We start from the raw sequence: 27,939 nt of genomic DNA, 5'->3' as shown, positions 1-27,939 counted from the left end.
CACTAAAGTAGTTCTGATTGGATCTCTTTCTAACTTGTCCCTACCTTCCACAAAACTAAATCAGTTCTGATTGGATGTCGTCCCTGCTAAACATTTTCGTCTCATTTTTATACGTTGACGAAAGTGTCGATTCATTTCGTCATAGTTTTTATCTTTTTATGTAGTTTTTATTTAGTCATCATCTCGTTTTCGTCATGAAAAAAAGCTTCGTTGACGAAAACTATGACGAAAATCATTCGTCAACAAAATTAACAGTGCAGTCCACTAGTCTGCTGGGTGGGGAAAAGACGGGACTAAAAAGTTGGCGGGGTCGCTGTGTAAGGACCCTGGTTAGTAGGGTGTGACTCTCCCTGTGTGAGACCGACCTTATGCGCCGATCCACCAAAGTACAAGCGAATAAGAAGCATCGGAGGGAGGGCGTGTCAGGAGAGTATACCCTCCTCGTACACCGCCAGGGTCTCCAGCGGAGGAAGAGGAACCGGCTACGACTAAATGACACTACGGCGATCGTCTCACCTGGTACCGAGGTCCCCAGAGCCACGAAGACTACGGCGGTGACGGAGTCCTTCAGGCCCACGGTGCAGCCGAAGTGACACGCCAGGTCGCCGATGAAGGCGGTGAGGACGCCGATCATGATGATGGACACGACGAAGCACGCCCAGCCGTTCCAGTAATCGGTGGGCGGGACGAAGGCGAACAGAACCTTCCAGAAGACGGTGAGGAAGTGCATGACGTAGTCGAAACAGGAGGGAAGCTTCTCCTCACCGCACTCTTCATCATCGTCATCCTCACCTGCACAGAGAGGGCACGGGGTATGTTTCAGAGCTGCACTGATCACACACACACACACTCACACACACACACACACACACGTACCAGCGCTGACTGTGATGGCCTCGATGAACTGATCTCTCCAGCTGTTTGTGCCAACCAGCAACGCCAAGTTGGTCTTCTTAATCAGCTTATCCACCGTGTTCTACAGAGAGAGAGAGACAAACAGTGAGACAGGAGAGCAAGAAAGTGAAACATCAAAAGTGAGTGAGAGAGCATAAAGAGTGAGAGAGTGAAAGAGCAAAAGAGTGAGAAAGAGCAAGAGAGTGAGACAAACAGTGAGAGAGCAAAAGTGAGCGAGAGAGTGCAAACAGTAAGACAGAGAGTAGGCAAAAGAGAGGGTGAGTGTTAGAGAGAGCGAATATGAGAGAAAGTGAGCGAGCGAGTGAAAGCAAGAGTGAGAGAGCAAAAGAGAGAGCGTAAGAGAGAAACACGTCTGTTCATTTATGCAAGTGCAAATTTTTATCTGTTAGAACATCAAATATGAACACTGAACAGGTCCCAATGAGGCAACCAACAGAGTTCCAACAGGGCCGAACACCAGCTGCCCGAACTGCAGGAGCTTCAGTCAGAAAATCTGTAAAGCGGTTGAATGTCTGAAGTTCTAGAAACGAAACAGCACCAGCGAAGAGGGGCGGAGCAGCGCCTCGCCCAAAATCCTTACAAAGGTGTAAAGAGCACAACACCCGGACCCCTGAGCACCGGAGGTTTAGTTCTCCTGGATCAGTAACGGAATCCGGCGGAAACCAGTACATGCTCATAAGAAAGCCAACACATTTAAGGTGGTTTTCCAGAACCTGGACACGTACCAGGTGCACCCTATGGTGCAAACATAGACGTGTTAGATGAGGTTTCCATAGTTACGGTTTGATGGCACAACAGTCTCTGGATTGAAAAATCAAAGGAAGGTCTGGAGTGCAGACTGGGAGGTAGATCTCCACCACATTCTGGTAGTGTTCAGAGTGCTGCACAAGGGTCCTCATGAGCTGGCTTTGATCTGTTTCCGGTCTGTGTGGGTATTCCAAAAATGCAGAAGGTGGATTGGCTGCTCACCCACACACTTGAGACAGGACAGCGTTTGATGAGTGGAGAGGTCTCGCTTCAGCCTGGACGCCTCGGTCTGAGAGTGTGTGGGCTGAGTGGGACTCAAGTGTCTGTTACAGCTGTGTGTGTGTGTGTGTGTGTGTGTGTGTGTGTGTGTGTGGGAGACGATCACATCAAAGGGACACGATGGATCAGGGCACACACACACTCATCCAGTCACTCAAACGACGTCCACATTAATACTGATTTCTAAACGTTCCCTGTGGAGTTCGAATCTCAACTGTGCTACCGGCCAGTTAGACGCCCACACAGACATGATCGGCTCGTCCGAGGGTGTGAGTGTTGTAGGGATTCCTGACATTGCTGCAGTCACGCCCTCTGCTGGCTGGCGATGGCGCTGCACAGAGACGGGGGATAATGGAGATGTGTGTGTGACTCTCCGTGCGCGATACGGATCTCCGAAAAGAAGCGGTCCGTGCTGCACACGTGTCGGAGGGGGGCGTGTGTCAGTCATAACCCTTTTCAGTCAGGAGTGGAGGTGGATACGACTAAATCAGGAGGAAAATTGAGGGCACAGCCAGAACGTAAGTAGAGTTCAGGTGTCTGACACCTTTGGGATGAATGGGAAGGTGGACTGAGAGCCAGACAGTCATTTCCAAACCATACAGGTGCTTTTTAATTGAATGAGCACAAGCTCCCACAGTCACACTCCAAAATCGTGCCCAAAGTCTTCAGAAAAGACAGGATTTGGAATAGGACGTCCAACAAGCTCACAGTCAGGCGTCCGTATAATTTCGACCCTGCAGTGTGTATACCTGCCATCCAGACGACCTGGAGGGAACCCAGCAGGCGGTACGTGATCAAGGGTGAGGATGGAACCCGGGTTCGCAGGACCCACGCTGCCGTGCAGCACCCACACAGCACTTCATGTGTCTCACCTTGAACTCGTACGACTCCTCGATGATCACCTCGAGTTTAACATGTTCTCCCAGCGTCGGCTTGCCCATATCGGCGATGCGCCGCTCCTCCTCCTCCTCGCCCGTCAGCGGCTCCTCCTCTTCCTGCTTGGCCTCCTTCACTTCCTCTGTAATCAGGCGGTCACACGGCGGTCACGCGGGGTCACAAACTTTCGCTTCAGATCGACGAGACGATTCAATCAGTGATGAGCGACACGAATCGAATTCAGATTTGATTCATTTGATTCACTGAATTAGGCGAACTATTGAGACAGAACGATACGACGCGGCGTTCTGAATAGAACAAATACCCTTATTATTATTTTGACTTCTGATTATTATTTAACTGGTTAATGTGATTAACTAGTCAAAAAACATGCTAGCTAACATGTAGGCGCGACATTTTACCAAATGTTTATCTAGCTTGTGTGAAGCTAGCTTTGGCTACAGCTTAACTACTAGTTTCACAATATCTAAGCTAATGGTAGCTAGCTTGTTGTTCACTCAGCTACTGTAGTTTTATTAGCACGGTAACATAGCTTTTATGATGCTAAACAGCTAGCAAACATAGCCAGCTAGCCACAGAGGGTCTGCTAATGTGTCGCCGAATTGAAAAGCGGCTGTTTAAAAAGAATAAATACAGAAAAATAATTAAAACAAGTATATTTCGATGTAGCTAATATACAAAGCTAACTAATTAGCTCATCGGCTTGTATAAGACATCCTAATTAACCTAGCGAGCTTTACTCTTCATATATAAATATATAAACGTTATATATATATATATATATATATATATATATATATATATATATATATATAAAGTGAGCGAATTCACGAAGTGTGGCGTCGCACGTCACTGATTAAATCAAGAATAAGTTTCTTTTGTGGTTATTCAGTCGGCTCCAAAGTTTAAGTGCATCATCGATATCTGTGTCATGGCCAATTCCCCTTACGCAATCGATCATGCCACGGGCACCAAGTGCTTTGTGATGCTCTGTGGCATGACCGAATCCCGGCCGCAGCGCTAATGAAACCCGTCCGACCTCCCCATCCCTCAGCCATAGCACGAAAGCACCGCCATGAGCCAGCAGGCCACGACGAACCCCGTTTACCTCCCTCCTTCAGGCACGGCCGATCGTAGCAGTGGTAGCCTAGTGGTTAAGGCATCTGACTAACGATCAGAAGCTTGCTGGTTCAAGCCCCTCCACCGATAGATTTCCACTGTTGGGCTCCTGAATCGCGTCTTCTAAATGGCGTAGATCTAGATGTGAACGTTTTTTTATTTTTTAAAATTCCCAATTTAATCATAATGAAGTAAATAAAAACGTGGGCCTGTTTTCAGACGACCACGCCCGTCCTGCAACATCAGGTGATGGTCCCGAGACCATGCACTCAGACTTTTGGAGCCGACTGTACACTCTTGTAGACAGATAAAGGATGGAAATGCGATGTAGGATGAAGCAGGGTGTAGAAACACTCACACTCACACACACACACACACACACAGCCACCAGGTTGACCTGCAGAAAAGACCACGTCTGAGCTTTTTTTTTCATTCTTTTTGTCTGCATCGTTCCAGTTTGGATATACTTATTTCCCATGTAGAACTGTCGCCTCACAGCAAGAAGGTCCTGGGTTCGATTACCAGGAGGAGCGGTCTGGGTCCTTTCTGTGTGGAGTTTGCATGCAGTCAGGTAAACTGGAGTGTGTGTGTGTGTGTGCCCTGCTATAGACTGGCGCCCTGTCCAGGGTGTTTCTGTGTGCCTTGTGCCCATTGAGAGCTGATTAAGATAAGCTGCAGTGAGTGGTGTGATAGTCTGAGGCTCTCCTCGGTCAGGGTGAAAGATCTAATGGTTGGGGAAGTGGATCTGACCAAAAGTGGGAATGTTACACACCCTAGAACTCTGCTGTGAGTTATAATATTTAATGATGTAATCAGGGGGTCACAAACTTTTGCTTCAAATCGATGTTTTAATCAGCGACAAACTTGAGTCATCTGACTGATTCGTTTACGGAATCGAATTCAGATTTGATTCATTTGATTCGCTGCTTTAAGCGAACTATTTAGACAAAAAAAAAACGACTCAGCTGGCAGCTCCAGTCAAATTATTAACACGCACCCCTGTCCATATAATTTATCAATTTTGACATCTAGTGAACGTCATGGCAGTTTTTGGAATTTCAATCATTTCTGCGACTGAATCGAACACAAGCTAGCCGTCATTAAAACTAGCATCCTAGATCACTAGCATTTGGCTAACACGATTTAATTATATCGGCTATAATTTCCCAAATTCACACCTTCTTCCAGTTTTGTTCCAGGTTCTGATTATTAATGAAAGGGTTAATTAATAATATTACACACATCTGTTGCTATAGACCACTGTAGTCCTCGTTATGCCCATATTTGGAGACCCGGGTCTAAGCCTGATTTTCTATGGCAAAAATGAACGAGGTTTTCAAAAAATCGACTCTAACGCATCCTGTGCTAAATAAACATGTTCAGAACCCTGTACGTTTTGTCCTGTGTACATTTTTCTCCTGTACATTACCGGATCCTCTGAATTACGAGGTTGTTAAAGGGTCGTAATACTAATAATGCTACACGGAAGCTAATGCTACTGCGCATTAATTAGACGTCACTGAACTGCACCAAAGCAAGGCGTACTATACTATGGTGGTCGTATCGCTTTGTGGTTTGTCCTCCTTTTTCAAAGATGATTACAGAAGTATTAAAAGAGATGAAAAGCACTTTTAGTCAGGTCATGTTGAGCAGTGTAGCCTCAGTGCAGGTCATCTTGTAGGGAACAGAAGGAAACGCTCTATCACGTTTCAGTAAGTATTAGATACTAGGGCTGCAACGATTAGTCGACATAATCGATAACGTCGACTATAAAAATTTGTCGACGTGTAATTTCATTGTCGACGCGTCGTTAATATTGCAACGTGCTAAAGGGATTGCAGGGGGCGCAGCATCGCTTCCATGGCGCAGTTTATGAAGACAGAGAGGCAAAGATAGAGAGACCCAAACTTTCTAAAGTATTTCAGGAGCATTTCAGCCAAAATAAACCAAAGAAACGAGCTGAATGCAGACACTACAGAGCAGAGTTGTGGTTTCACGCCAGCAACACGGTGATCCATGAGCATCAGAAACGCGAGCACCCTGCAGCCGTGATGACCAGCGTTATTCAGTAAGTTTTTACACCGCTTCATTCTTTAACCGATGTACAGTAGCTAATGTTTGTTAATGTTAGAGAACCTGTCGGAAAACTTCCTAAGAAATCGCTATTTTTTAGGTTTGATAGCTAAGCTAACGCATTAAGTGCAATAGTTAATCAGTGATTTATTAGGAGTAACGTTATATAACTTAACGTTATAGCCTAACGTTATTTTTTGCTCACGTTGATGAGAGCATTCATTCTAAATAATAAGCGTTCTCCACTTAATGATAGCTAGTTAGCTCAGCAGATAATGCAGTTAAGATATTTAACCTGTTATGGTTTAGTTGGCATAGCCAGTACACTATTTGTAATAAACTACGATACATAGCCTTCAGTCTGTGATAATTAATACAGCTTTCTCTTTTGCTCTCTCTATTAATAGCAATAAGCAATGGAGTGTGGATGAGAAGAGGTTCATGCTCCCCTCAGATGGCTGAGATCTTCACAGACAGCATTCACATGTTTCTCAACCACGTTATAAATGTGTTTGACTTCCAGAGTGATAACTTCTGAAACATAACAGTTTCTAATGCTGTCCAAAGCTTTCTTATTAAATTTTTTGTTTTCATTGTGATTGTGTATTAATGTTTCAAATATATTTAATTAAACTATCAAGCTTAAGTTTCATATTCATGTTTTATGGGTCATTATTTTAATTTGATATTGGAACTTAAATAACATAACAGGGTTTTGTTATGTTAAGGCAGAGATGGAGGGTATGACATAAATAATCGTTGACTAGTCGACTAATCGAAAAAATAATCGTCAGATTAGTCGACTACTAAAATAATCGTTAGTTGCAGCCCTATTAGATACAGGACTGCACTGTAACCTACGTCCATGCTGAAAAATCCAGCTCATCACCAGCTTCTGTTCTGTTTTTCTTTCGTTCAATTTGTGTCATTTGCAAATATAACATTTCAAAAAACAATTGCTGGGAATCGACGGAATGAGCAGCCCGCAATACCTCCAGTTTGGTGAGTGCAACCAAAGGCGTAACACCCGACCATCCTTGCTTTCTACTTTAATGTAGCTAGCTACAAAAAAATATAAAGTAAAACTTGTGAACATCACTCCACTGTTACTCTGGTGAATCGCGCTGCTTCGTGCGGTTATTTAAGAGGCTTCCAGTCTAGTGACGTCAATTCAGTGCGCGGTAGCATTAGCTTACATGTAGCAATATTCATATTTTGTCTCTTTAACGACTTCATAATTCAGAGGATCCAGCAATAACAGACAGAAGAATCTCCATAAAACAAAACCTAACAGCTTTGGAACATTTTTTATGACTACAGGATGCGAGAGAGGCAATTTTTGAAATCTCCATTCATATTTCCCATTCAAAATTTCTCTTAGACCCGGGTTACCAAATATGGGCATAACAACATGGCGTGGACTACAAAATGACGACACGACTTCAGTGGTCTATTAGGCTCAATTATCAGTAACGCTGTTTTGACTCACAGCCAATCAGAAACGCCCAAGGCAGAGGGGCATGCTGGGAAATGTAGTTCTCTGTATGTATAAATTAAATGTCGTTAAATGAGCGCATTTAATTAGTAATTAATGTAAAGAACCTCATGTAATTAAGCAACACATGCAGACAGCCATGTGTGTGTCTAAATACGGTCAGGAACCCCTGTTTTTTATTATTTATTATTGCGCTGACCTGCAGCTGACGAGATTTTCTGATGTGTCCAAATACTTTTGACCCATTCATGTTTCCTGTGCTGATAAACGGTGGATTTTGTCATTTTAATCACTATGACACTTAAGTAAATGTTTTGAAATAACAATACTCGACACTACCTGGCCAAAAGTATGTGGACGCTCCTCCTGATTATTGGGTCTGTCTGAAAACCTAGTGACCCGCCCTGCTCCCCTACCTGATCAGCTCCTCAGTAAAGAGGATTCTAATCAGACCTGGGGCTCATAATCAGATTATTTAGACGCTCTACTTATACAGAGATAGACCCATTACACAGTTAGCTTCAGGACGTTCAAACCTGCTAGCACACCGGCTAACGTCCCCCTCCGTGTACCGAAAACGCTCAAACTGTCCCTGACGCCCCAATTTACAAATAAACCCACACTCGTATAATTACACCTTTATACAGATTAAACATCAAACAAAAGAACTCCTTTGTTTGCTCCATATTGATTCGTCCGCTAAGGAAACCTTGCAGTTAATTGAAGTCGGGCGTCCACATACTTTTGGCTGTGTAGTGTTATATATTAATTTATTATGTTTTACACACTTTGGTTACATTTATGACAGGAACGGTAGTTACTACTTACACAAGATTCATCAGTTCAAGTTTAATATCAAACACAGTCATGAACAATTTAGTGTCTCCAGTTCACCTCACTTGCACGTCTTTGGACTGTGGGAGGAAACCCATACAGACACGGAGAGAACATGCAAACTCCACACAGAAAAGGACCCAGACCACTCCACCTGGGGATTGAACCCAGGACCTTCTTGCGCCATGTAGTGTACGGTAGGAAACGCTTAGGAAAGAGACCCAGGAGACCAGAAAGGAACTGATCGGATGATCAGAAAGTCAGCAGGAGAGCGAGAGGAACAGCTGAAGACCACAGAGGTGTAAAACGAGAGAGGAGAAGACAGAAAGAGAGAGAGACAGACAGAGAGAGAGAGAGAGAGAGAGAGAGAGAGAGAGAGAGAGAGACAGAGAGAGACCTCTGTGTCCTGAGCTTCCTCTCCTCGTCCACTGTGGGGTCTCCAGCACTAAATAAAAGCTGCACTGCTTGGCGTACTCCTCTCGGTCGAGCACCCTGACCAAAATCGTCTTCCTGCAGAGACACAACAGGCACAGAGCGGTTGGAAACGGGCATCACACACACACACACACACACACACACACACACACACACACACACACACACACACACACACACACAGGGGTCCGTCACACGAGGAGAATTCCACACTGGCTCTGAGGAACGTTAGAGGAACGTCAGAGATGATCATGACGATGGTGATGATCTGGAGACCCGAGCATCATTCCCACGCCCGTTCTCGCGCCCCCCACACCTTTTTTGTCGTCGGCCTCGATGAGCTGCGGCTCCCCGATCTCCAGGAAGAAGCTCTTGTTCTTCTCGTACTCCTCGTCGTCGATGATCCGCACCTTTATGGTTTTGCTGGAGGAAACAAGAAGTCAGAGAGGAGGAGGAAAGGAAGAAAGTGAAAGATCAAAGCCAAAGATCAAAGTGAAAGATCAAAGCAGCGTGGAAAGAAGGACAGATGGAAAAGAACCTTGCAAAGATACACACACAGGTACAAAGAAACCACGGGCGATCCCGAGCATCAGGCCGAACGGTGTAAAGCACCGCCAGTTTGAGCTGTGAAGTGCGGTGGAGGAGGACAAACAACCCAGAGCTGCTTGTAACATGGACGAACTTGACCAGTTGTAGCCTAGGGGTAAAGATACTGGACTAGTAATTAAAAGGTCGCTGGTTTAAGCCCCACCATTGCCAGGTTGCAAACTGTTGGGCCCTTGAGCGAGGCCCTTAAGTCTCAATTGCTTAGACTGTACACTGTCACAGTACTGCAAGTCTCTTTGGATAGAAGCGTCCGCTGAGTGCTGAAAATGTAAATATACAGAAAACTGTAATGATGTCTGACTTCTCTGTGCCCATATGAGTGCAGGGAGTCAGGAAGAAAACCCAAATGTGTTCACAGAGGCACCGTTCACAGTCGAGTGAGCTTTACATCACCTGAGTCTAGACAGCTTAAGTAGGTGATTCTGCAGCTGTGACCCTGCCTCTCGTCTTATTCTGATGTAAAGCCTGCTCGACTGTGCACACTGACAGCAGGTTCATATTCGTACTGGATCTGGTGGATCTCTGGTGGATCCTGGATTACATCTGATCACTCGGACAAATTCGCTCTCAGGTGAGGTGACGGTTTGTTTTTATTCCTGACCTTGGCAAACACACCACTGTTCCATGTCCTTGGTACTGAGTTGAATTGCATTCAAACCCTCCCTGTTCATATGGGCACAGGAGCGTCACCAGATGTCATTGACATAATGATTCTCAAAGAATCAAAACAAACCGATTCAGAAAGATTCATTTACTTTGATTCGTTCATGTTCGAATGATTCGGAGCGTATGTAAACCATACATCAAACCATACAGTTTAGACATATCCACATTCTCGCGTCTGCGTTCCCATGGAAACAACTAATCTCCCGCGAGATGTAGAGTCTCATTAGCTTCCTCCCGACACGCTAATATTCATCCCAGCACCCATGATGCAATGCACTCCTCAACTGAGTCACAGCAGTGTGTGTGTGTAACGCAAATGTCAAACAAGACTGGATTTCACACACACACACACACACACACAGTTACACAATTACAAGCACACAGACACACACACAAACACAGTTACATGCTTACTAGCACACAGACACACTAACACACACACACACACAGCCACATTTACAAACATTTATACAGACACACACACAGTTAGACACACACAGGCACAAACACACACTCATCTACACACACACACATTCACATAGACTCACTATCACACGCATACATACACATACAGGCACAAGCACACACATACACACACACCTACACACCTATCTACACTGACACACAAACACACACATACAAATATACACACAAGCACACGCACATACAGTAATACACACATACACATCTACACACACAAACACAGTTAGACACAGGCACAAACACACACACCTATCTACACTGACACACACACACACACACACATTCACATATACACAGTAAGACACACACACACAATTACACACTTACACACACACACAAATAGAGTCACATTTACAAACATCTATACAGACACACAAACACAGTTAGACAGGCACAAACACACACATATTCTTACACACGCACACATTCATACACATACAGGCACAAGCACACACATCTACACACCTATTCTTAAACACACTTACACACATGTAAGGTTTTGTGAGTAATATGTTTCTAAGATGTCACGACCATGTCATGATGATTCTGACCAGTTTTGACCTTGACTTTAGATTCTTGTGTCCATATTAACAGCGATGTTCAGTAACTGTGTCAACACCAAGTCAGTTACACATAAACAGTGTCTAAATACCAGCACGTCTCATTTCATCCCACAAACACCTTTTTCACTTTAATTGGTCAATCCTGCATCACAAAACATCCCCACAACACACGTGTCTGTCTCTAATTCCCCACAACACCCCCTATAATATACGTGTATGATTGTTCCTGCGTTTCCTCAATAAACTAGAGAGCTGTCTGCACCTGTGTGTGTGTGTGTGTGTGTGTGTGTGTGTCTTGTGTAGGGGTGTAAATGGCCCTCTCCGAGCTCACCAGAGGTCATCAGGACTTCCTCAGCTAAGAAACATCACACAGGAGTGACCAAAGTTGATCTCCTGGATATGCTACCTTTACACCACACACACACACACACACACATTATTACACACACACACATTATTACACACACTTAACCATACACACACAATTACCGCTACTGAGTCACGAGTCAATTAGGGAGTCGGTTCTTATTAGTAAGCCGAGTATACTAAAATGACTCACTGAAAGAGTCGGAATTGCGAATGCTAACACAATCTGAGCCGGACTTGGTTCTAATAAAGTTCTGAAACACTATGTAGGGCACGAATTAGTGCATATGGTAAGTAAATGTTGCCCTTATTATGCTCACAGACTATGTAGGGCAGTATTATTTGATTTGGAACGCTGTCTGAAGCTTGAAGGACGGCACTTTAATAGGTACAAAACATTTAGTGTGTTTAGTTTAGTGGGTTTGTTAGTGTGTGTGTGTGTGTGAACATTCATGAGTTGATTCTTTGAAATCAAGAATAAAATACAGACTAATAAACCGCTACTGATACACGAGTCAATTTGGGGAGTCGATTCTTATTAGTGAGCCGAGTATGTACAAATGACTCACAACTCATGAGTATGTAGTCGGAATCGCGAATGCTAAACTTCATTTGAGATAGGCTTGGTTCTAACAAAGTTATAAAACACTATGTAGGGCACAAAGTAGTGCAATTATACAAACACACACACTCACCTACACACTTACCAACACAGACACAAACACACACACAAGCACACACACTAACATATGAATTTACATATTCAGCATTTAGCAGACGCTTTTATCTTTTAAGTGACTTACATTATACAGTCTAAGCAAGTGAGGGTTAAGGGCCTTGCTCAAGGGCCCAACAGTGGCAACCTGGCAGTTGTGGGGTTTGAACTAGCAACCTTCTGCTTACTAGTCCAGTACCTTAACCACTAGGCTACAACTGTCCGTTGTATATGCATACATTTACACACACACAAACACATAGACACACACAGTCACCTACACACCTACACAGACAGACACACACAAATACACAGTTACACACATACATTTAAAAAATACACACACACACACACATTTACACACAAACACACAGTTAGACACTCACACACACATACACACACTCACTCACTCACTAGAGGAGCAGCAGCTGTAACTGTCAGCACTAACGCGACCTTTTAAAAGCGTCTGTGTTCCTACAGCATTTTGATAAAAGAGGCTAATTAGAGCATTTAGCTGTCATCCACACACACACACACACACACACACACACACACACACACACACTCAGGCAGAGTTCCAAACTGCCACTGAAAGCCCGTCAGCACAGGAACAGTTCATCACGGATCTGATTTTCATCACGGCACTGTGAAGCCGTAAGTTAATCCCCACAGTTATGGACCGAAATCTAATGAAACAGGATGTTAATGCACACGCTCGGATCTGGTTCTGGTATGAAGTGGGTTCTGTTCTATTCACTGTTGTGGGTCAAGGTGACTTCAAACTGAATCAAAGGGAACGAGGACTCGGCTTATTTTTACAAGACCCAATTACACACACACACACACACACACACACACACTTCTGTTTTAACTTCTTTTATCCCTCCGTCTCTCTCTGGGGGAAACGCTTTGACAGACAGATCTTAAGTGACTCAATTAACTTGAGTAACTGTAACAGGTCTCCCTGGAGGTGAGTGTGAGTGTGTGTGTGTGTGTGTGTGTGTGTGTGTGTGTGTGTGTGTGTGTGTGTGTGTGTGTGTGTGTGAACATTCATTAGTTGATTTATTGGAATCAAGAATAAAACTGCTACTGAATCATGAGTCAACTGGGAGTCAATAGTGAGCCGAGTATATTAAAATGACTCACTGAAGGAGTCAGAATCGCGAATGCTAACACAATCTGAGTCTTTATTAGACTTGGTTCTAATAAAGTTCTGAAACACTATGTAGGGCACGAATTAGTGCATATGGTAAGTAAAGGTTGCCTTTATTATGCTCACAGACTATGTAGGGCAGTATTATTTAATTTGGAACGCTGTCTGAATCAAGAAGCTTGAAGGATGGCACCTTAAAAGGTACAAAATATTTAGTGGGTTTAGTTTAGTGGGTTTGTTAGTGTGTGTGACGAGGTACAGACTGAGCGCACACGACCTGGCCGTGGAGACGGGGCGACACACCCGGTCCTGGCTGCCCCGGGAGGAGAGGTCGTGTCAGCACTGCACTCTCAGTACAGTAGAGACGGAGCTGCACTTCCTCACCCGGTGTACCAAGTACCACCACGTCCGCTCCCAATTCTTCCCTAAATTTAATAACATCATCCCCAACTTCACCTCCCTCCCAGACCCCGACAAACTGCCCCACCTACCACACACCTGCCACCAGGTGAGGGACAGTGGGTGACCATGTCCCATACACACACACACACAAACTGATTATCATTACTACCTCATTAATGTAAATGTTATAATTTTTATTGTTATTATTTGTGCACTGTTTCTATTAATATTTTATTCTATTTTATATTTTTGCACATGTAACTGTTTTGTATATTTTTGTTCTTTCTTATTGTTATTTTTATTATTTCCCTGTAACTTGCTTTGGCAATACGAATGTCCTTATTTGTCATGCCAATAAAGCTTCTTTTGAGTCTGAGTTTGAGTGTGTGTGTGTGTGTGTGACCACTGATGAGTTGATTCTTTGGAATCAAGAATAAAACACCTAACAGACTAATAAACCGCTACTGATTCACGAGTCAATTTGGGGAGTCGATTCTTATTTGTGAGTCGAGTTGAGTTAACGCGATTTGAGCCGGACTTGGTTCTAAAAAAGTTCTAAAACCCTATGTAGGGCACAAAGTAGTGCATATGGTAAGTAAAGGTTGCACTTACTATGCTCACAAACTATGTAGGGCAGTATTATGTGAGATTTGGAACGCAGCCTGAATCATGAAGCTTGAAGGACGGCACCTTAAAAGGTACAAAACATTTAGTGTGTTTAGTTTATTGTGTTTGTTAGTGTGTGTGTGTGTGTGTGAACATTCATGAGTTGATTCATTAAAATCAAGAATAAAACACAGATTAACCGCTACTGAATCATGAGTCAATTAGGGAGTCGATTCTTATTAGTGAGCCGAGTATGTAAAAATGACTCACTAATGTAGTCGGAATCGCGAATGCTCAACTTCATCTGAGATAGGCTTGGTTCTAACAAAGTTATAAAACACTATGTAGGGCACAAAGTAGTGCATATGGTAAGTAAAGGTTGCCCTTACTATGCTTATATACTATGTAGGGCAGTATTTTGTGATTTGGAACGCTGCCTGAATCAAAGCATCATGAGGAGTTCTACACCCCTAAACGGTACAAAAATAAATATTCGAGAGTAAAAGGGAGGTGTTATGAGGAAATAACTTTCTAATCTCCAATTTAAAAAAAGTAAAAAGTATAAAATCACTTAATAATTAAAATAAATAAATAAATAATCATTAGCGCCACATGCTAATCACTGCTTCAACCATTCAACCATTCACTGAATCGTACCAGATGTGAAGTTTGGTGGAGGAGGAATCATGGGGTGTGTTGGAAAAGCTCTCTCTCTCTCTACATAGGCAGCATTTTACGTCATCCTGTGCTGCGCTCCCGAGAAGGAGGCTGTTCGAAATCCTAGATGCCTTAAAATCCTCACTACTGAGGCATCTTCATATTTCAATGTTATTTTGACTCAAGAACGAGTGAGCATCCGACGCTGCCTTAGTGATCAAGGCAATCCCAGAATTCATTGCGGGTCGGGTGCTCTTCTCTCACAGAAAAATAAACATGGCTGACGGTGCGGACAAACGAATGGAGTTATTTTCAAACGTAAATAAAATATTACTGATTTTTAACTTTGTATAAACTTGTACCGAGTGTTTTTATTTGCAAGTTCGGGCTTGTCAGGAAATGTAACCGTTATCGGTACATGAAGGGAGATGCTGTATTGACATGTTAGCGTGCTGTGCTACCTCAATCCATTGGTTTTAATGGCAAGATGCTAAATGCTAAACCCGATGAAATCGCTGTCTAAGTAGCGCGTTCGAATAACCTGCCTTATAAATCATTGACTTATTAGAATCCTCTCTACTGAGGCAGCTTCCTATGTAGACAGTAAGACAGCAAGGCAGCTCACTAGGTTTTCGAACACACCCATGGTGTAGGTGTTTTAGTTCTAGTTACAGAAAATTCTCATGACATTCTACATAACACCCTACAGAAGTAACAGTTTAGGGAATGCCCTTTCCTGTTTCAGCACCAAGCTAGCATCATGAAGAAGCATTGAGATAAAATAACAACAAGCTCGTTACCTCAAAAGAAGCAATTAGCTAATTAATAAAGCAGTAATAATAAATACGCCACTGAATAACGACTAAAGTCATTGATAAATAAACAGGATTTTTTACAGTGTCCTAAATCACATAAGAATCAGTCGTGGTTCTCAATGTACTGGAAAAAATACAGAATACCCATAATGCAGCAGGCAGATTAAAGGGTGTGGCATCTATAAATAAGGCGTGTGATTTAGGACACGTCCACGGTGAACTGATAGAGTTTATGAGCTTCACCTGCAGGACGCAGATAGACTCACCGCAAATCAGTTGGAGAACAAAAACACTGTGTGTGTGTGTGTGTGTGTGTGTTCAAGGACAAGGCACACACACATCTTCACACACACACACACACACTCTATATGGCCAAAAGTATTTGGACACCTGATCATAGGCTTGCCTGACGTCCCGTTTTGAATACAACCGGTATTGAACTAGAACAAGAGCAGTTGTCGTAGTACATCTGTGGGAATTTGTGCCCGTTCAGTCAATATATGACAGCATGTGTACGGCTGGGTGCTGATTGATCAGTGGATGTTCTGGTTCATCCCAGAGCTGTTGAGTGAGGCTGAGGTCAGGGCTCTGTGCGGGACACTGATGATCATGCTGGAACAGAAAAAGACCTTCCCTAAACTGTTGCTGCAAAGTCAGAAGCCTGTAATTCCCTTTATAGGACTTTATATGATTTATTGCACCTGATAGCAACTGTCTGAAACACATGAATTCAGTAATTAAAAGGGGCGTCCCAATACTTTTGGCCATACAGTATACATATATATATACTGTATATAAGTGCTGGGATACAGGGTTCGAATCCCCAGCAGTGCTATCAGCCGATCAGGCAGACAGACATTTCATGTCATTTTCGACATTTAGCAGATGCTAAATACCGTGCCCAAGTACTGTGACTGAGGGCAATTGAGGGTTAAGGGCCTTGCTTAAGGGCCCAACAGTGACAACCTGACAGTGGTCGGGCTTGAACCAGCAATCTTTTGATTACTAGTCCAGCACCTTAACTGATAGGCTACAACTGCCCCTACAGACATGATTGGCTGTGTCTGAGGGGTGTGTTATTGCATTGCACCCAGTAATTTAGGGGAAACCGGACCCACCACAACCCTGACCTGGATAAATCGCATGAAACTCTTTCATTTATGACAGCTGAAGTAATTAGAGCTTCTGGACGACTAGTTTTCTTCTAGTGTCCGAAAACCTTTGGCCTTTACTGCACACACACACACACACACACACACACACACACACACACACTCAACTCAAACTCAAAAGAAGCTTTATTGGCATGACAAATAAGGAATTCGTATTGCCAAAGCAAGTTACAGAGAAATATAAACAATAAAAATAAGAAAGAACAAAAATATACAGAATAGTTACATGTGCAAAAACACACTCACACACTCACACTCTCACACACACACACACACACACACACTATAGCTGGAGGCTGTAAATCTCAGTGCTGCTCCCCTTTGCCCTTATAAGGGTATTTTCTCCTAAATCCTGACCCCATGAACCACATCCAAGGATCCCACATACCTCTCGACCCCTCACCGTAGCAACAGCAAGACCCTTTCCCACAATGCCCTGCTCTAAACATATGGGAAAGTGAACACGAGGTAGGAAAGTGTGTGTGTGTGTGAATTGATTAAATCACCAACGAATGAAGCAGCATGAATAAGAAAGCAAACAATGAACCCACGAACATCCCAAACAAACATCAAACATCACAAACGAACATCACAAACAAACATCACGAACAAACATCAAGAACAAACATCACAAACAAACATCACAAACATCATAAACAAACATCACAAACAAACATCACAAACAAACATCACAAACAAACATTAAACATCACAAACAAACATCAAACATCACAAACAAACATCAAACATCACAAACAAACATCACAAACGAACATCACAAACAAACATCACAAACAAACATCACAAACATCACAAACAAACATCACAAACATCAAACATCACAAACAAACATCAAACATCACAAACAAACATCACAAACAAACATCAAACATCACAAACAAACATCACAAACAAACATTAAACATCACAAACAAACATCAAACATCACAAACGAACATCAAACATCACAAACAAACATCACAAACAAACATCACAAACAAACATCACAAACAAACATCACAAACAAACATCAAACATAACAAACGAACATCAAACATCACAAACATCACAAACAAACATCACAAACAAACATCACAAACAAACATCAAACATCACAAACGAACATCACGAACAAACATCACAAACAAACATCACAAACAAACATCACAAACATCACAAACAAACATCACGAACATCATAAACAAACATCACAAACAAACATCAAACATCACAAACAAACATCACAAACATCACAAACAAACATTAAACATCACAAACAAACATCAAACATCACAAACAAACATCAAACATCACAAACAAACATCACAAACGAACATCACAAACAAACATCACAAACAAACATCACAAACATCAAACATCACAAACAAACATCAAACATCACAAACAAACATCACAAACAAACATCAAACATCACAAACAAACATCACAAACATCACAAACAAACATTAAACATCACAAACAAACATCAAACATCACAAACGAACATCAAACATCACAAACAAACATCACAAACAAACATCACGAACATCACAAACAAACATCACAAACAAACATCAAACATCACAAACGAACATCAAACATCACGAACATCACAAACAAACATCACAAACAAACATCACAAACAAACATCACAAACGAACATCAAACATCACGAACATCACAAACAAACATCACAAACAAACATCACAAACAAACATCACAAACGAACATCAAACATCACGAACATCACAAACAAACATCACAAACAAACATCAAACATCACAAACGAACATCAAACATCACGAACATCACAAACAAACATCACAAACAAACATCACAAACAAACATCACAAACAAACATCACGAACAAACATCACAAACAAACATCACGAACAAACATCACAAACAAACATCACGAACAAACATCACAAACAAACATCACGAACAAACATCACAAACATCACAAACAAACATCACGAACAAACATCACAAACAAACATCACGAACAAACATCAAACATCACAAACAAACATCACAAAGAAAAGGCCGACACTGGTAGGTGAGGAGAAGCGGCAGCAGGCGGGATGTGTCAGAGGGGGCGTGTCGTGATCTGATGAGGGATTCAGAAAGGGGGAATTGGATATGACTAAATCTGGAGATAGAGGGAGATTGTGATGTTTGTGAGCTCTGGGGTCCTGAAGCGTTTGGGGTTCCTGCATCACTGTTATTAATTCCACTGAGTCCTCAGATCCTCACACCTCAGAGCTCCTCTTATCTCCTGCTCCTCACACCTCAGAGCTCAGAGCTCCTCTTATCTCCTGCTCCTCACACCTCACACCTCAGAGCTCCTCTTATCTCCTGCTCCTCACACCTCACACCTCAGAGCTCCTCTTATCTCCTGCTCCTCACACCTCAGAGCTCCTCGTATCTCCTGCTCCTCACACCTCAGAGCTCAGAGCTCCTCGTATCTCCTGCTCCTCACACCTCAGAGCTCAGCGCTCCTCTTATCTCCTGCTCCTCACACCTCACACCTCAGAGCTCAGAGCTCCTCGTATCTCCTGCTCCTCACACCTCACACCTCAGAGCTCAGCGCTCCTCTTATCTCCTGCTCCTCACACCTCACACCTCAGAGCTCAGAGCTCCTCTTATCTCCTGCTCCTCACACCTCACACCTCAGAGCTCAGAGCTCCTCGTATCTCCTGCTCCTCACACCTCAGAGCACAGAGCTCCTCATATCTCCTGCTCCTCACACCTCACACCTCAGAGCTCAGAGCTCCTCGTATCTCCTGCTCCTCAGAGCTCAGAGCTCCTTGTATCTTCTGCTCCTCACACCTCAGAGCTCAGAGCTCCTCGTATCTCCTGCTCCTCACACCTCAGAGCTCAGAGCTCCTCGTATCTCCTGCTCCTCACACCTCAGAGCTCAGCGCTCCTCTTATCTCCTGCTCCTCACACCTCACACCTCAGAGCTCAGAGCTCCTCGTATCTCCTGCTCCTCACACCTCAGAGCTCCTCGTATCTCCTGCTCCTCACACCTCACACCTCAGAGCTCCTCGTATCTCCTGCTCCTCACACCTCAGAGCTCCTCTTATCTCCTGCTCCTCACACCTCAGAGCTCAGGGCTCCTCTTATCTCCTGCTCCTCACACCTCACACCTCAGAGCTCCTCTTATCTCCTGCTCCTCACACCTCAACCCTCAGAGCTCAGAGCTCCTCTTATCTCCTGCTCCTCACACCTCACACCTCAGAGCTCCTCTTATCTCCTGCTCCTCACACCTCACACCTCAGAGCTCCTCTTATCTCCTGCTCCTCACACCTCACACCTCAGAGCTCCTCTTATCTCCTGCTCCTCACACCTCACACCTCAGAGCTCAGAGCTCCTCTTATCTCCTGCTCCTCACACCTCACACCTCAGAGCTCAGAGCTCCTCGTATCTCCTGCTCCTCACACCTCAGAGCACAGAGCTCCTCATATCTCCTGCTCCTCACACCTCACACCTCAGAGCTCAGAGCTCCTCGTATCTCCTGCTCCTCAGAGCTCAGAGCTCCTTGTATCTTCTGCTCCTCACACCTCAGAGCTCCTCGTATCTCCTGCTCCTCACACCTCAGAGCTCAGAGCTCCTCGTATCTCCTGCTCCTCACACCTCAGAGCTCAGCGCTCCTCTTATCTCCTGCTCCTCACACCTCACACCTCAGAGCTCAGAGCTCCTCGTATCTCCTGCTCCTCACACCTCAGAGCTCCTCGTATCTCCTGCTCCTCACACCTCACACCTCAGAGCTCCTCGTATCTCCTGCTCCTCACACCTCAGAGCTCCTCTTATCTCCTGCTCCTCACACCTCAGAGCTCAGGGCTCCTCTTATCTCCTGCTCCTCACACCTCACACCTCAGAGCTCCTCTTATCTCCTGCTCCTCACACCTCAACCCTCAGAGCTCAGAGCTCCTCTTATCTCCTGCTCCTCACACCTCACACCTCAGAGCTCCTCTTATCTCCTGCTCCTCACACCTCACACCTCAGAGCTCCTCTTATCTCCTGCTCCTCACACCTCACACCTCAGAGCTCCTCTTATCTCCTGCTCCTCACACCTCACACCTCAGAGCTCAGAGCTCCTCTTATCTCCTGCTCCTCACACCTCACACCTCAGAGCTCAGAGCTCCTCGTATCGCCTGCTCCTCACATCCGGCGTGTTTATCTACCGCCCACATACGTTATTACTCATCCTCACACCCCTGCTAACACACCCCCCCCCACAAAACACACACACACTCACACCACACACACACACACAGAAACCTCTTATATTTACCTGTAAACACACCACACCTTCAGGAAAACCTCCCAAACTCCACACACACACCACACACACACACACACACCCACCACACACACACACACACACCACACACCACACACACCACACACCACACACACACCACAAACACACACACACACACACCCCCACACCTTCATGAAAACCTCCCAAACTTCACACACACACCACACACACACACCACAAACACCACACACACACACACCACAAACACCCCCCCACACACACCACACACACACACACACACACAGAAACCTCTTGTATTTACCTGTAAACACACCACACCTTCAGAAAAACCTCACAAACTCCACACACACACCACACACACACACCACACACACACCAGCAGAATCTGTAACCCAGTAACGAGAACCAGAATCAACAGAACCAGAACCAATAGAACCAGAACCAACAATCTATCAACAAGCCAGTAAACACTAAACCTGCATCACACCGTCGTGTCTGGCTGCACCAAACTAAAGATTACAGAGACACTCTGGATCTCCTTTACATTTACAATTTTGCAATTAAGGGTTAGGGGCCTCGCTCAAGAGCCCAACAACAGCAACCTGGCAGTGATGGGGCTTGAACTGGTGACCTTTTGATTACCAGTCTAGTACCTTAACCGCTAGGCTACAACTGCCCTCTGTAACACACCTCCAAACACCTCAAACTCAAAACAACACCCACCCCAGAGAACCTACAAAACCTCACATTCAGTCAAACACCGAACACGCCTCTATTCCGAGTGTATCCCCGCTAATCGCTTCGTCCTGGTCAGGGTTGCGGTGGGTCCAGAACCTCCCAGAGCACAACCTGGACAGGGTTGCAGTCCATCACAGGGCAACACACACTGATGCATACAGTGGCGAGATCAAGATCAGCTAATCCACCTTCTGCAATAACAGCAATCAGTGGCTGTCAGGGATCGGAACCCCGCTGGTCGTGCAGTACCCACACCACCAGCTGTGCCACCGTGCCGCCCAGATGAGCAGCGAGGTTTAGCTGAGGCAGCACGACCGCAGAAATATAAAATCCTGAGGCCTGAGACTGATGATGAAGTATTTTTGGATGTTTAATGGTGCTGCAAGTGATTCACTGATCTACACCCCCCCATAATACCCCCCATCCCCAAAACACCCCACCCCACCCCACATGCTGTGCTCTAAAGGGTCCCGGCGGGGTAAATATGAGCCGTTAAAACCCTTCTGACACAAAACACACCTTATTTATAAAGTTCAATACGGTAAACACGCTCACCAGTGCTGAGACCTCAAGCTGTCGGGTTCAAATCTCAGCTCTGCTATCAGCCGGTCGGTCGCCTACACAGACACACGATTGATTGGCTGTGTGTCTGTAGGGGGCGGGACGACGGCTGGAACAGGGTTCCTCGTCACTGCTGGCTGGGCGAGGCTTCAACACCAGGGGCGGCTTATCACGGACGGCAGGGCGTGGCTATGCATGTCGATCCTTCGCCCTGGTCTCAACCCGACTCAACACTTGTGGGATGAATCTCACTCAGACTGTGAGCCAGGCCTCCTCTTCTCCTCCAGCATCAGCACCAAACCTCAGACTCTACTGACTGAATGAGTGGGCACAAATCCCTACAGATACACTCCAAAACCTTTAAGAAAGGCTTCCAGAAGAGTGGATGATATTATTAGTGCTTAGAGTACAAATCAGACCTCATACAGAACCCCTAAGGGTCGTGCTTAAGGGTCCAACAGTGGCTGCTTTAACCCTTTTCTGAATGATGAGTCCTAACCTGTGAGCTGCTACTGCTCAGGTTCAGTAAAACCAGGAAGCTGTTTATCATGTTAAGCTGATTAATGGATTCAGACTGGAAATGCGAAACGTTCTGGATGTTTTTATCAGGTGTTTCGATCTTTTCAGCCCCTACAGCAGATAAATAAATGTAGCATAAAGTAATAAATAATATCAGGAGATTAGCGCGGTACAGAACAGAAAACCTGTCGAGTTTATGAATCAGAAACGTCACCCGCAGCCGGTTAATGATCCACAACCGAGAAAAAAATCTCAGTAAATCATCACTCAGACTGATGTCCATAATAAAATGAGAATGCTGGGACGCTTGGGCGGAGCCGCCGATGTGGAGCTTTGGAACCTGCGAGGTGGAATCTTAGCAGAACCGCCGACCTGGCCGGGCGTCGACACAAACACAGTCGGTGTGTTTGAGAGAGGGAAGGTCGCTGTGATGTGATATATGATCTCTGGGACTGATCTGGGCGACACTGAGCTTCATGTAGGAATCCAATACTGGCGGGTGATAAGAAGCGGCGCAGAGGTGTTGAAGTGCGCAGGGCGCAGTGATGTCATGATTAATCATACGCATTGATGTCATGATTAATCATACGCAATTATGTCATGAATAATCAGATGCAGTGATGTCATGAATAATCATACGCATTGATGTCATGATTAATCAGATGCAGTGATGTCATGATTTCGTGCAGTGATGTCATGAATAATCAGATGAATAATAAAATGCTGTGATGTCATAACTAATCAGATGCAGTGATGTCATGATTTTGTGCAGTGATGTCATGAATAATCAGATAAATAATCAGATGAATAATCAGGCGCAGTGATGTCATGAATGATCAGACAGTGATGTCATGAATAATCAGACGCAGCGATGTCATGATTAATCAGATGCCGTGATATCATGATTTCGTGCAGTGATGTCATGAAGAATCAGATGAATCAGACGCAGTGACATCATGAATCATCAGATACATTGATGTCATGAATAATCAGATAAATAATCAGATGAATAATCAGGCGCAGTGATGTCATGAATGATCAGACAGTGATGTCATGAATAATCGGACGCAGTGATGTCATGATTAATCAGATGCAGTGATGTCATGATTTCGTGCAGTGATGTCATGAATAATCAGATGAATAATCAAACGCAGTGACATCATGAATAATCAGATGAATAATCAAATGCTGTGATGTCATAACTAATCAGATGCAGTGATGTCATGATTTTGTGCAGTGATGTCATGAATAATTAGATGAATAATCAGGCGCAGTGATGTCATGAATGATCAGACAGTGATGTCATGAATAATCAGACGCAGTGATGTCATGATTAATCAGACGAATAATCAGACGCAGTGATGTCATGAATGATCAGACAGTGATGTCATGAATAATCAGACGCAGTGATGTCATGATTAATCAGACGAATAATCAGACGCAGTGATGTCATGAATGGTTGCACCATCTAAAAACAATAAAAACCATCACATTAAGTAAATGAGATACGTTGTGTGTACGAGAGGCGGCCATCTTGGCTCTGATTTACGGCGTGGTGTGCCGCAGTCGCCGGATCAATAGCACTAAGAGGGTGCGAGCCGGAGCACTCAGCGTCCGGACGTAATTAATAGACGTACAGATGGAGCTAGCTGGGCGTGCGGTGGGCGACGCGGCGCTGTTCCAGCTAACCTTATTACGCCAAAAGCTCTAGTGGGAGCCGCACACTCCATTAGCGCTGAGGAAATTACTCAAACCCGGCAGTCCGAGTCCGCGCTGGAACTCTGAACAGAGGAGGTTTACAATGAGATCTGGCGTTACCGGAGACTACGAGTGGTTCTAAATCATTACACTCACAACAGTGCCAACCTGGCTGATGTGGGGCTTAAACAAGTGACCCTCCGATTACCAGTCCTGTAACCGAACCACTGAGACGGCTGTGACGCTAATGACAAGGCATACGGCGGTGGCACCGAAGACGGCGACACCAATGACAGGGTCACACGGGTGACGGGAACGTGACGTGACGGTGGATGTAACCGTGGTAACAACACTAACAGGAACACCAACAATGGCGTCACCGACACAGGGACGATAACAACGGGGGCGCCGCACGCTGTGACATCGACGGCTGTGACGCTAATGACAAGGCATACGGCGGTGGCACCGAAGACGGCAACACCAATGACAGGGTCACACCGGTGACGGCAACGTGACATGACGGAGGATGTAACCCTGAGAACAGCACTAACAGGAACACCGTCACAGGGACGATAACAACAGGGACGCCACGCACTGTGACATTGACGGATGTGTTGCTAATGACAAGACGTACGGCGATGGCACAGAAGACAGCGACACAGATGACAGGGTCACACCAGTGACGGGAACGTGAGGTGACAGACGATGTAACCGTGGGAACAGCACTAACAGGAACACCAGCGATGGCGACACCGACACCGGGACGGTAACAACGGGGACGCCATGCACTGTGATGTGAATGACACGACATACGACGGTGGCACCGAAGACAGGGTCACACCGGTGACGGGAACGTGACGGAGGACGTAACCGTGAGAACTGCACTAACAGGAACACCAGCGATGGCGACACCGACACAGGGACGATAACAACGGGGACGCCACGCACGGTGTCATCGACGGCTGTGACGCTAATGACAAGGCATACGGCGGTGGCACCGAAGACGGCAACACCAATGACAGGGTAACACCGGTGACAGGGTCACACCAGTGACGGGAACGTGACATGACAGAGGACGTAACCATGGGAACACCACTTACAGGAACACCAACGATGGTGACACCGACACAGGGACGATAACAACGGGGATGACGGCTGTGATGCTAATGACACGACGTACGACGGTGGCACCGAAAACGGTGACACCAATGACAGGGTCACAGCGGTGACGGGAACGTGGCGTGACGGAGAACGTAACCGTGGGAACGGCACTAACAGGAACACCACTGACGGTGACACCGTTAACCAAAACACTAGCGACTACTGTACAGTCACCGGAGCCGCCGTCATCGGTGTTACCATTTACATTTTCAGCACTTAGCAAACGCTTTAGTCCAAAGCTCAAGGGCCCAACAACAGCAACCTGGTGAAATTGGTGGGACTGGAACCAGCGACCTTTCGAATACTAGTCCAGTACCTCACCCTCAGTCTAGTTGAGGCTTGGAATTTGTGCCCAGTCAGTCATTTGTGAGGTCACAGCTGCCGTTCCGATTCATCCCAAAGCTGTTAACTGCCGTATACAGTCGATTTTATACACCTGATGTGGCTAAAATACCTGACTTTGATAATTCCGAGTGCCGTCCGTATACTTTTGGCACTGTAGCGTGTAATAATAAAATAAAATAACCTCCCCGTGCTCCGGCGTGGATTTATTTTGAGTATTTCCTGATTGTAATCAGATTAACGTGATTAAGCTTCGTCTGGTGTCGGGATCAGAGCTCAGCGAGCACAAATCCTGACAAAGCAGCCGGATTTACTCCTCAAAACATCTGCTGTACCCGATAAGTGCTGCAGTGGGTCCAGAGCCCATCGTTAAAGCACCGGGAGCGAGAGTGGAACACTTTCTGAACAGGGTGCCGATCCCTGACACACACACACACACACTGGTTACATGAGGTGAGCTGGAATACTAACACACTGGTATTGATGCAAATCAGCAGTCTGAACAGCGCCCCCTGGTGGAGGAACTTCCACCTGCTTAACCTGAATCAGCGAGAGTAAAAGATCCATGAGGTGTTTGATCAAACAAACCACGCCTTAAAAGTGTAACCGTGTTGGAAACGAACCCAAGTGCACGATGCCCGACCGTCGTAGAACACCAGCACGGCCAAAATACCGGAAACACAAAGGGTACAGGCGCAAATAAACAAGCTGGCTAAAATAACGGAAACAAAAACACATCCGCAGCGCCGACGGAGAAAGTGGACAAAAGAGGGGCAGAGCAGAACCCAGAGCTGGTGGTCACAATACGAAAGGCTGGTCCAAGAGCCCGGAACAACCAAGTTCTCCAAAAAGAGGAACGATAAGGAACCCAGGGCCAGCTTGGGGTGGCACCCCGACCCTTTCACTGGCACAGTCCGCCTCCTGTACGTTGGGGGCGCTTAAATAAAGGCTTCAGGTTCTCATGATAGAGATAAAGGTAGAAAACCAGACCTGGCATCATGGTACCAGAGAAAGCAGGTTGCCAACAGAGGAGCCGGCAAATCGGCCACTAGTCTGCCGGGTGGGAAAAGACGTGACTAAAAGATGGGCGGGGTCTTGGGCGCTGTGTAAGGACCCTGGTTAGTAGCCTGAGGCACCTGTAGAGATGTGGAGGAACGTGGAGATCAGCACGTGACTCTCCATCGTAGTACGGGTGAATAAGAAGGGGTTGTGTCAGAGTGAGGGCGAGTCAGGAGAACATACCCTCCTCATACGCCATCAGGGTCTCCAACAGAGGGAGAGGAACTGGCTACGACTAAACTGGGAGAAAAAGGAGAGGAATAAAATGCAGAAATAAAATAGTACATTGACATTGAACCAGGTGACTGTCAGTTTAAAGGAACTGACACGTCAATCATCTGCGCCTCCGTGCCCCCTCTGCTGGCCAAATTCAGGTGAGCGTGATTCAGTAACCAGGCCGAGCATAAAGAACTGAAACAAGTCTGATGGAAACTTGAAAACTCCCAGAAGGCCTCAGCGACATGACGGATGTTTGTGCCACGTCACTCGTTCCTACCCACAATCCCTTTCCGCGTGCCCTCGCGCTCCGTCTGACACGCCGCCGCCGCCGCTCAGACCTCCCAGGAGGCCGA

The 27,939-nt window shown here is 45.3% G+C and overlaps 1 protein-coding gene across 2 annotated transcripts in view; it reads right to left on the bottom strand.

Moving 5' to 3' along the window:
- Window positions 1-27,939, bottom strand: part of slc8a1b (solute carrier family 8 member 1b) — a 66,225-nt gene that overhangs the window by 11,825 nt on the left and 26,461 nt on the right. The window contains exons 3-6 of one of the 2 annotated variants that reach the window (XM_063006969.1): window positions 9,111-9,217; window positions 2,814-2,959; window positions 877-976; window positions 517-792 (exon numbers count right to left, since the gene is read on the bottom strand). In XM_063006969.1, coding sequence (XP_062863039.1) covers window positions 517-792; window positions 877-976; window positions 2,814-2,959; window positions 9,111-9,217 — 629 coding nt within the window. Of the gene's footprint in view, window positions 1-516; window positions 793-876; window positions 977-2,813; window positions 2,960-8,756; window positions 8,870-9,110; window positions 9,218-27,939 lie in introns of both variants that reach the window. The other variant, XM_063006967.1, reaches the window with a different exon arrangement.

The sequence above is a fragment of the Trichomycterus rosablanca genome, chromosome 13, assembly GCF_030014385.1.
Source record: "Trichomycterus rosablanca isolate fTriRos1 chromosome 13, fTriRos1.hap1, whole genome shotgun sequence".
Classification (NCBI taxonomy): Eukaryota; Metazoa; Chordata; class Actinopteri; order Siluriformes; family Trichomycteridae; genus Trichomycterus; species Trichomycterus rosablanca.
Note: the sequence above shows the minus strand (reverse complement) of the source record. Positions and strands in the feature narration are given on the sequence as shown.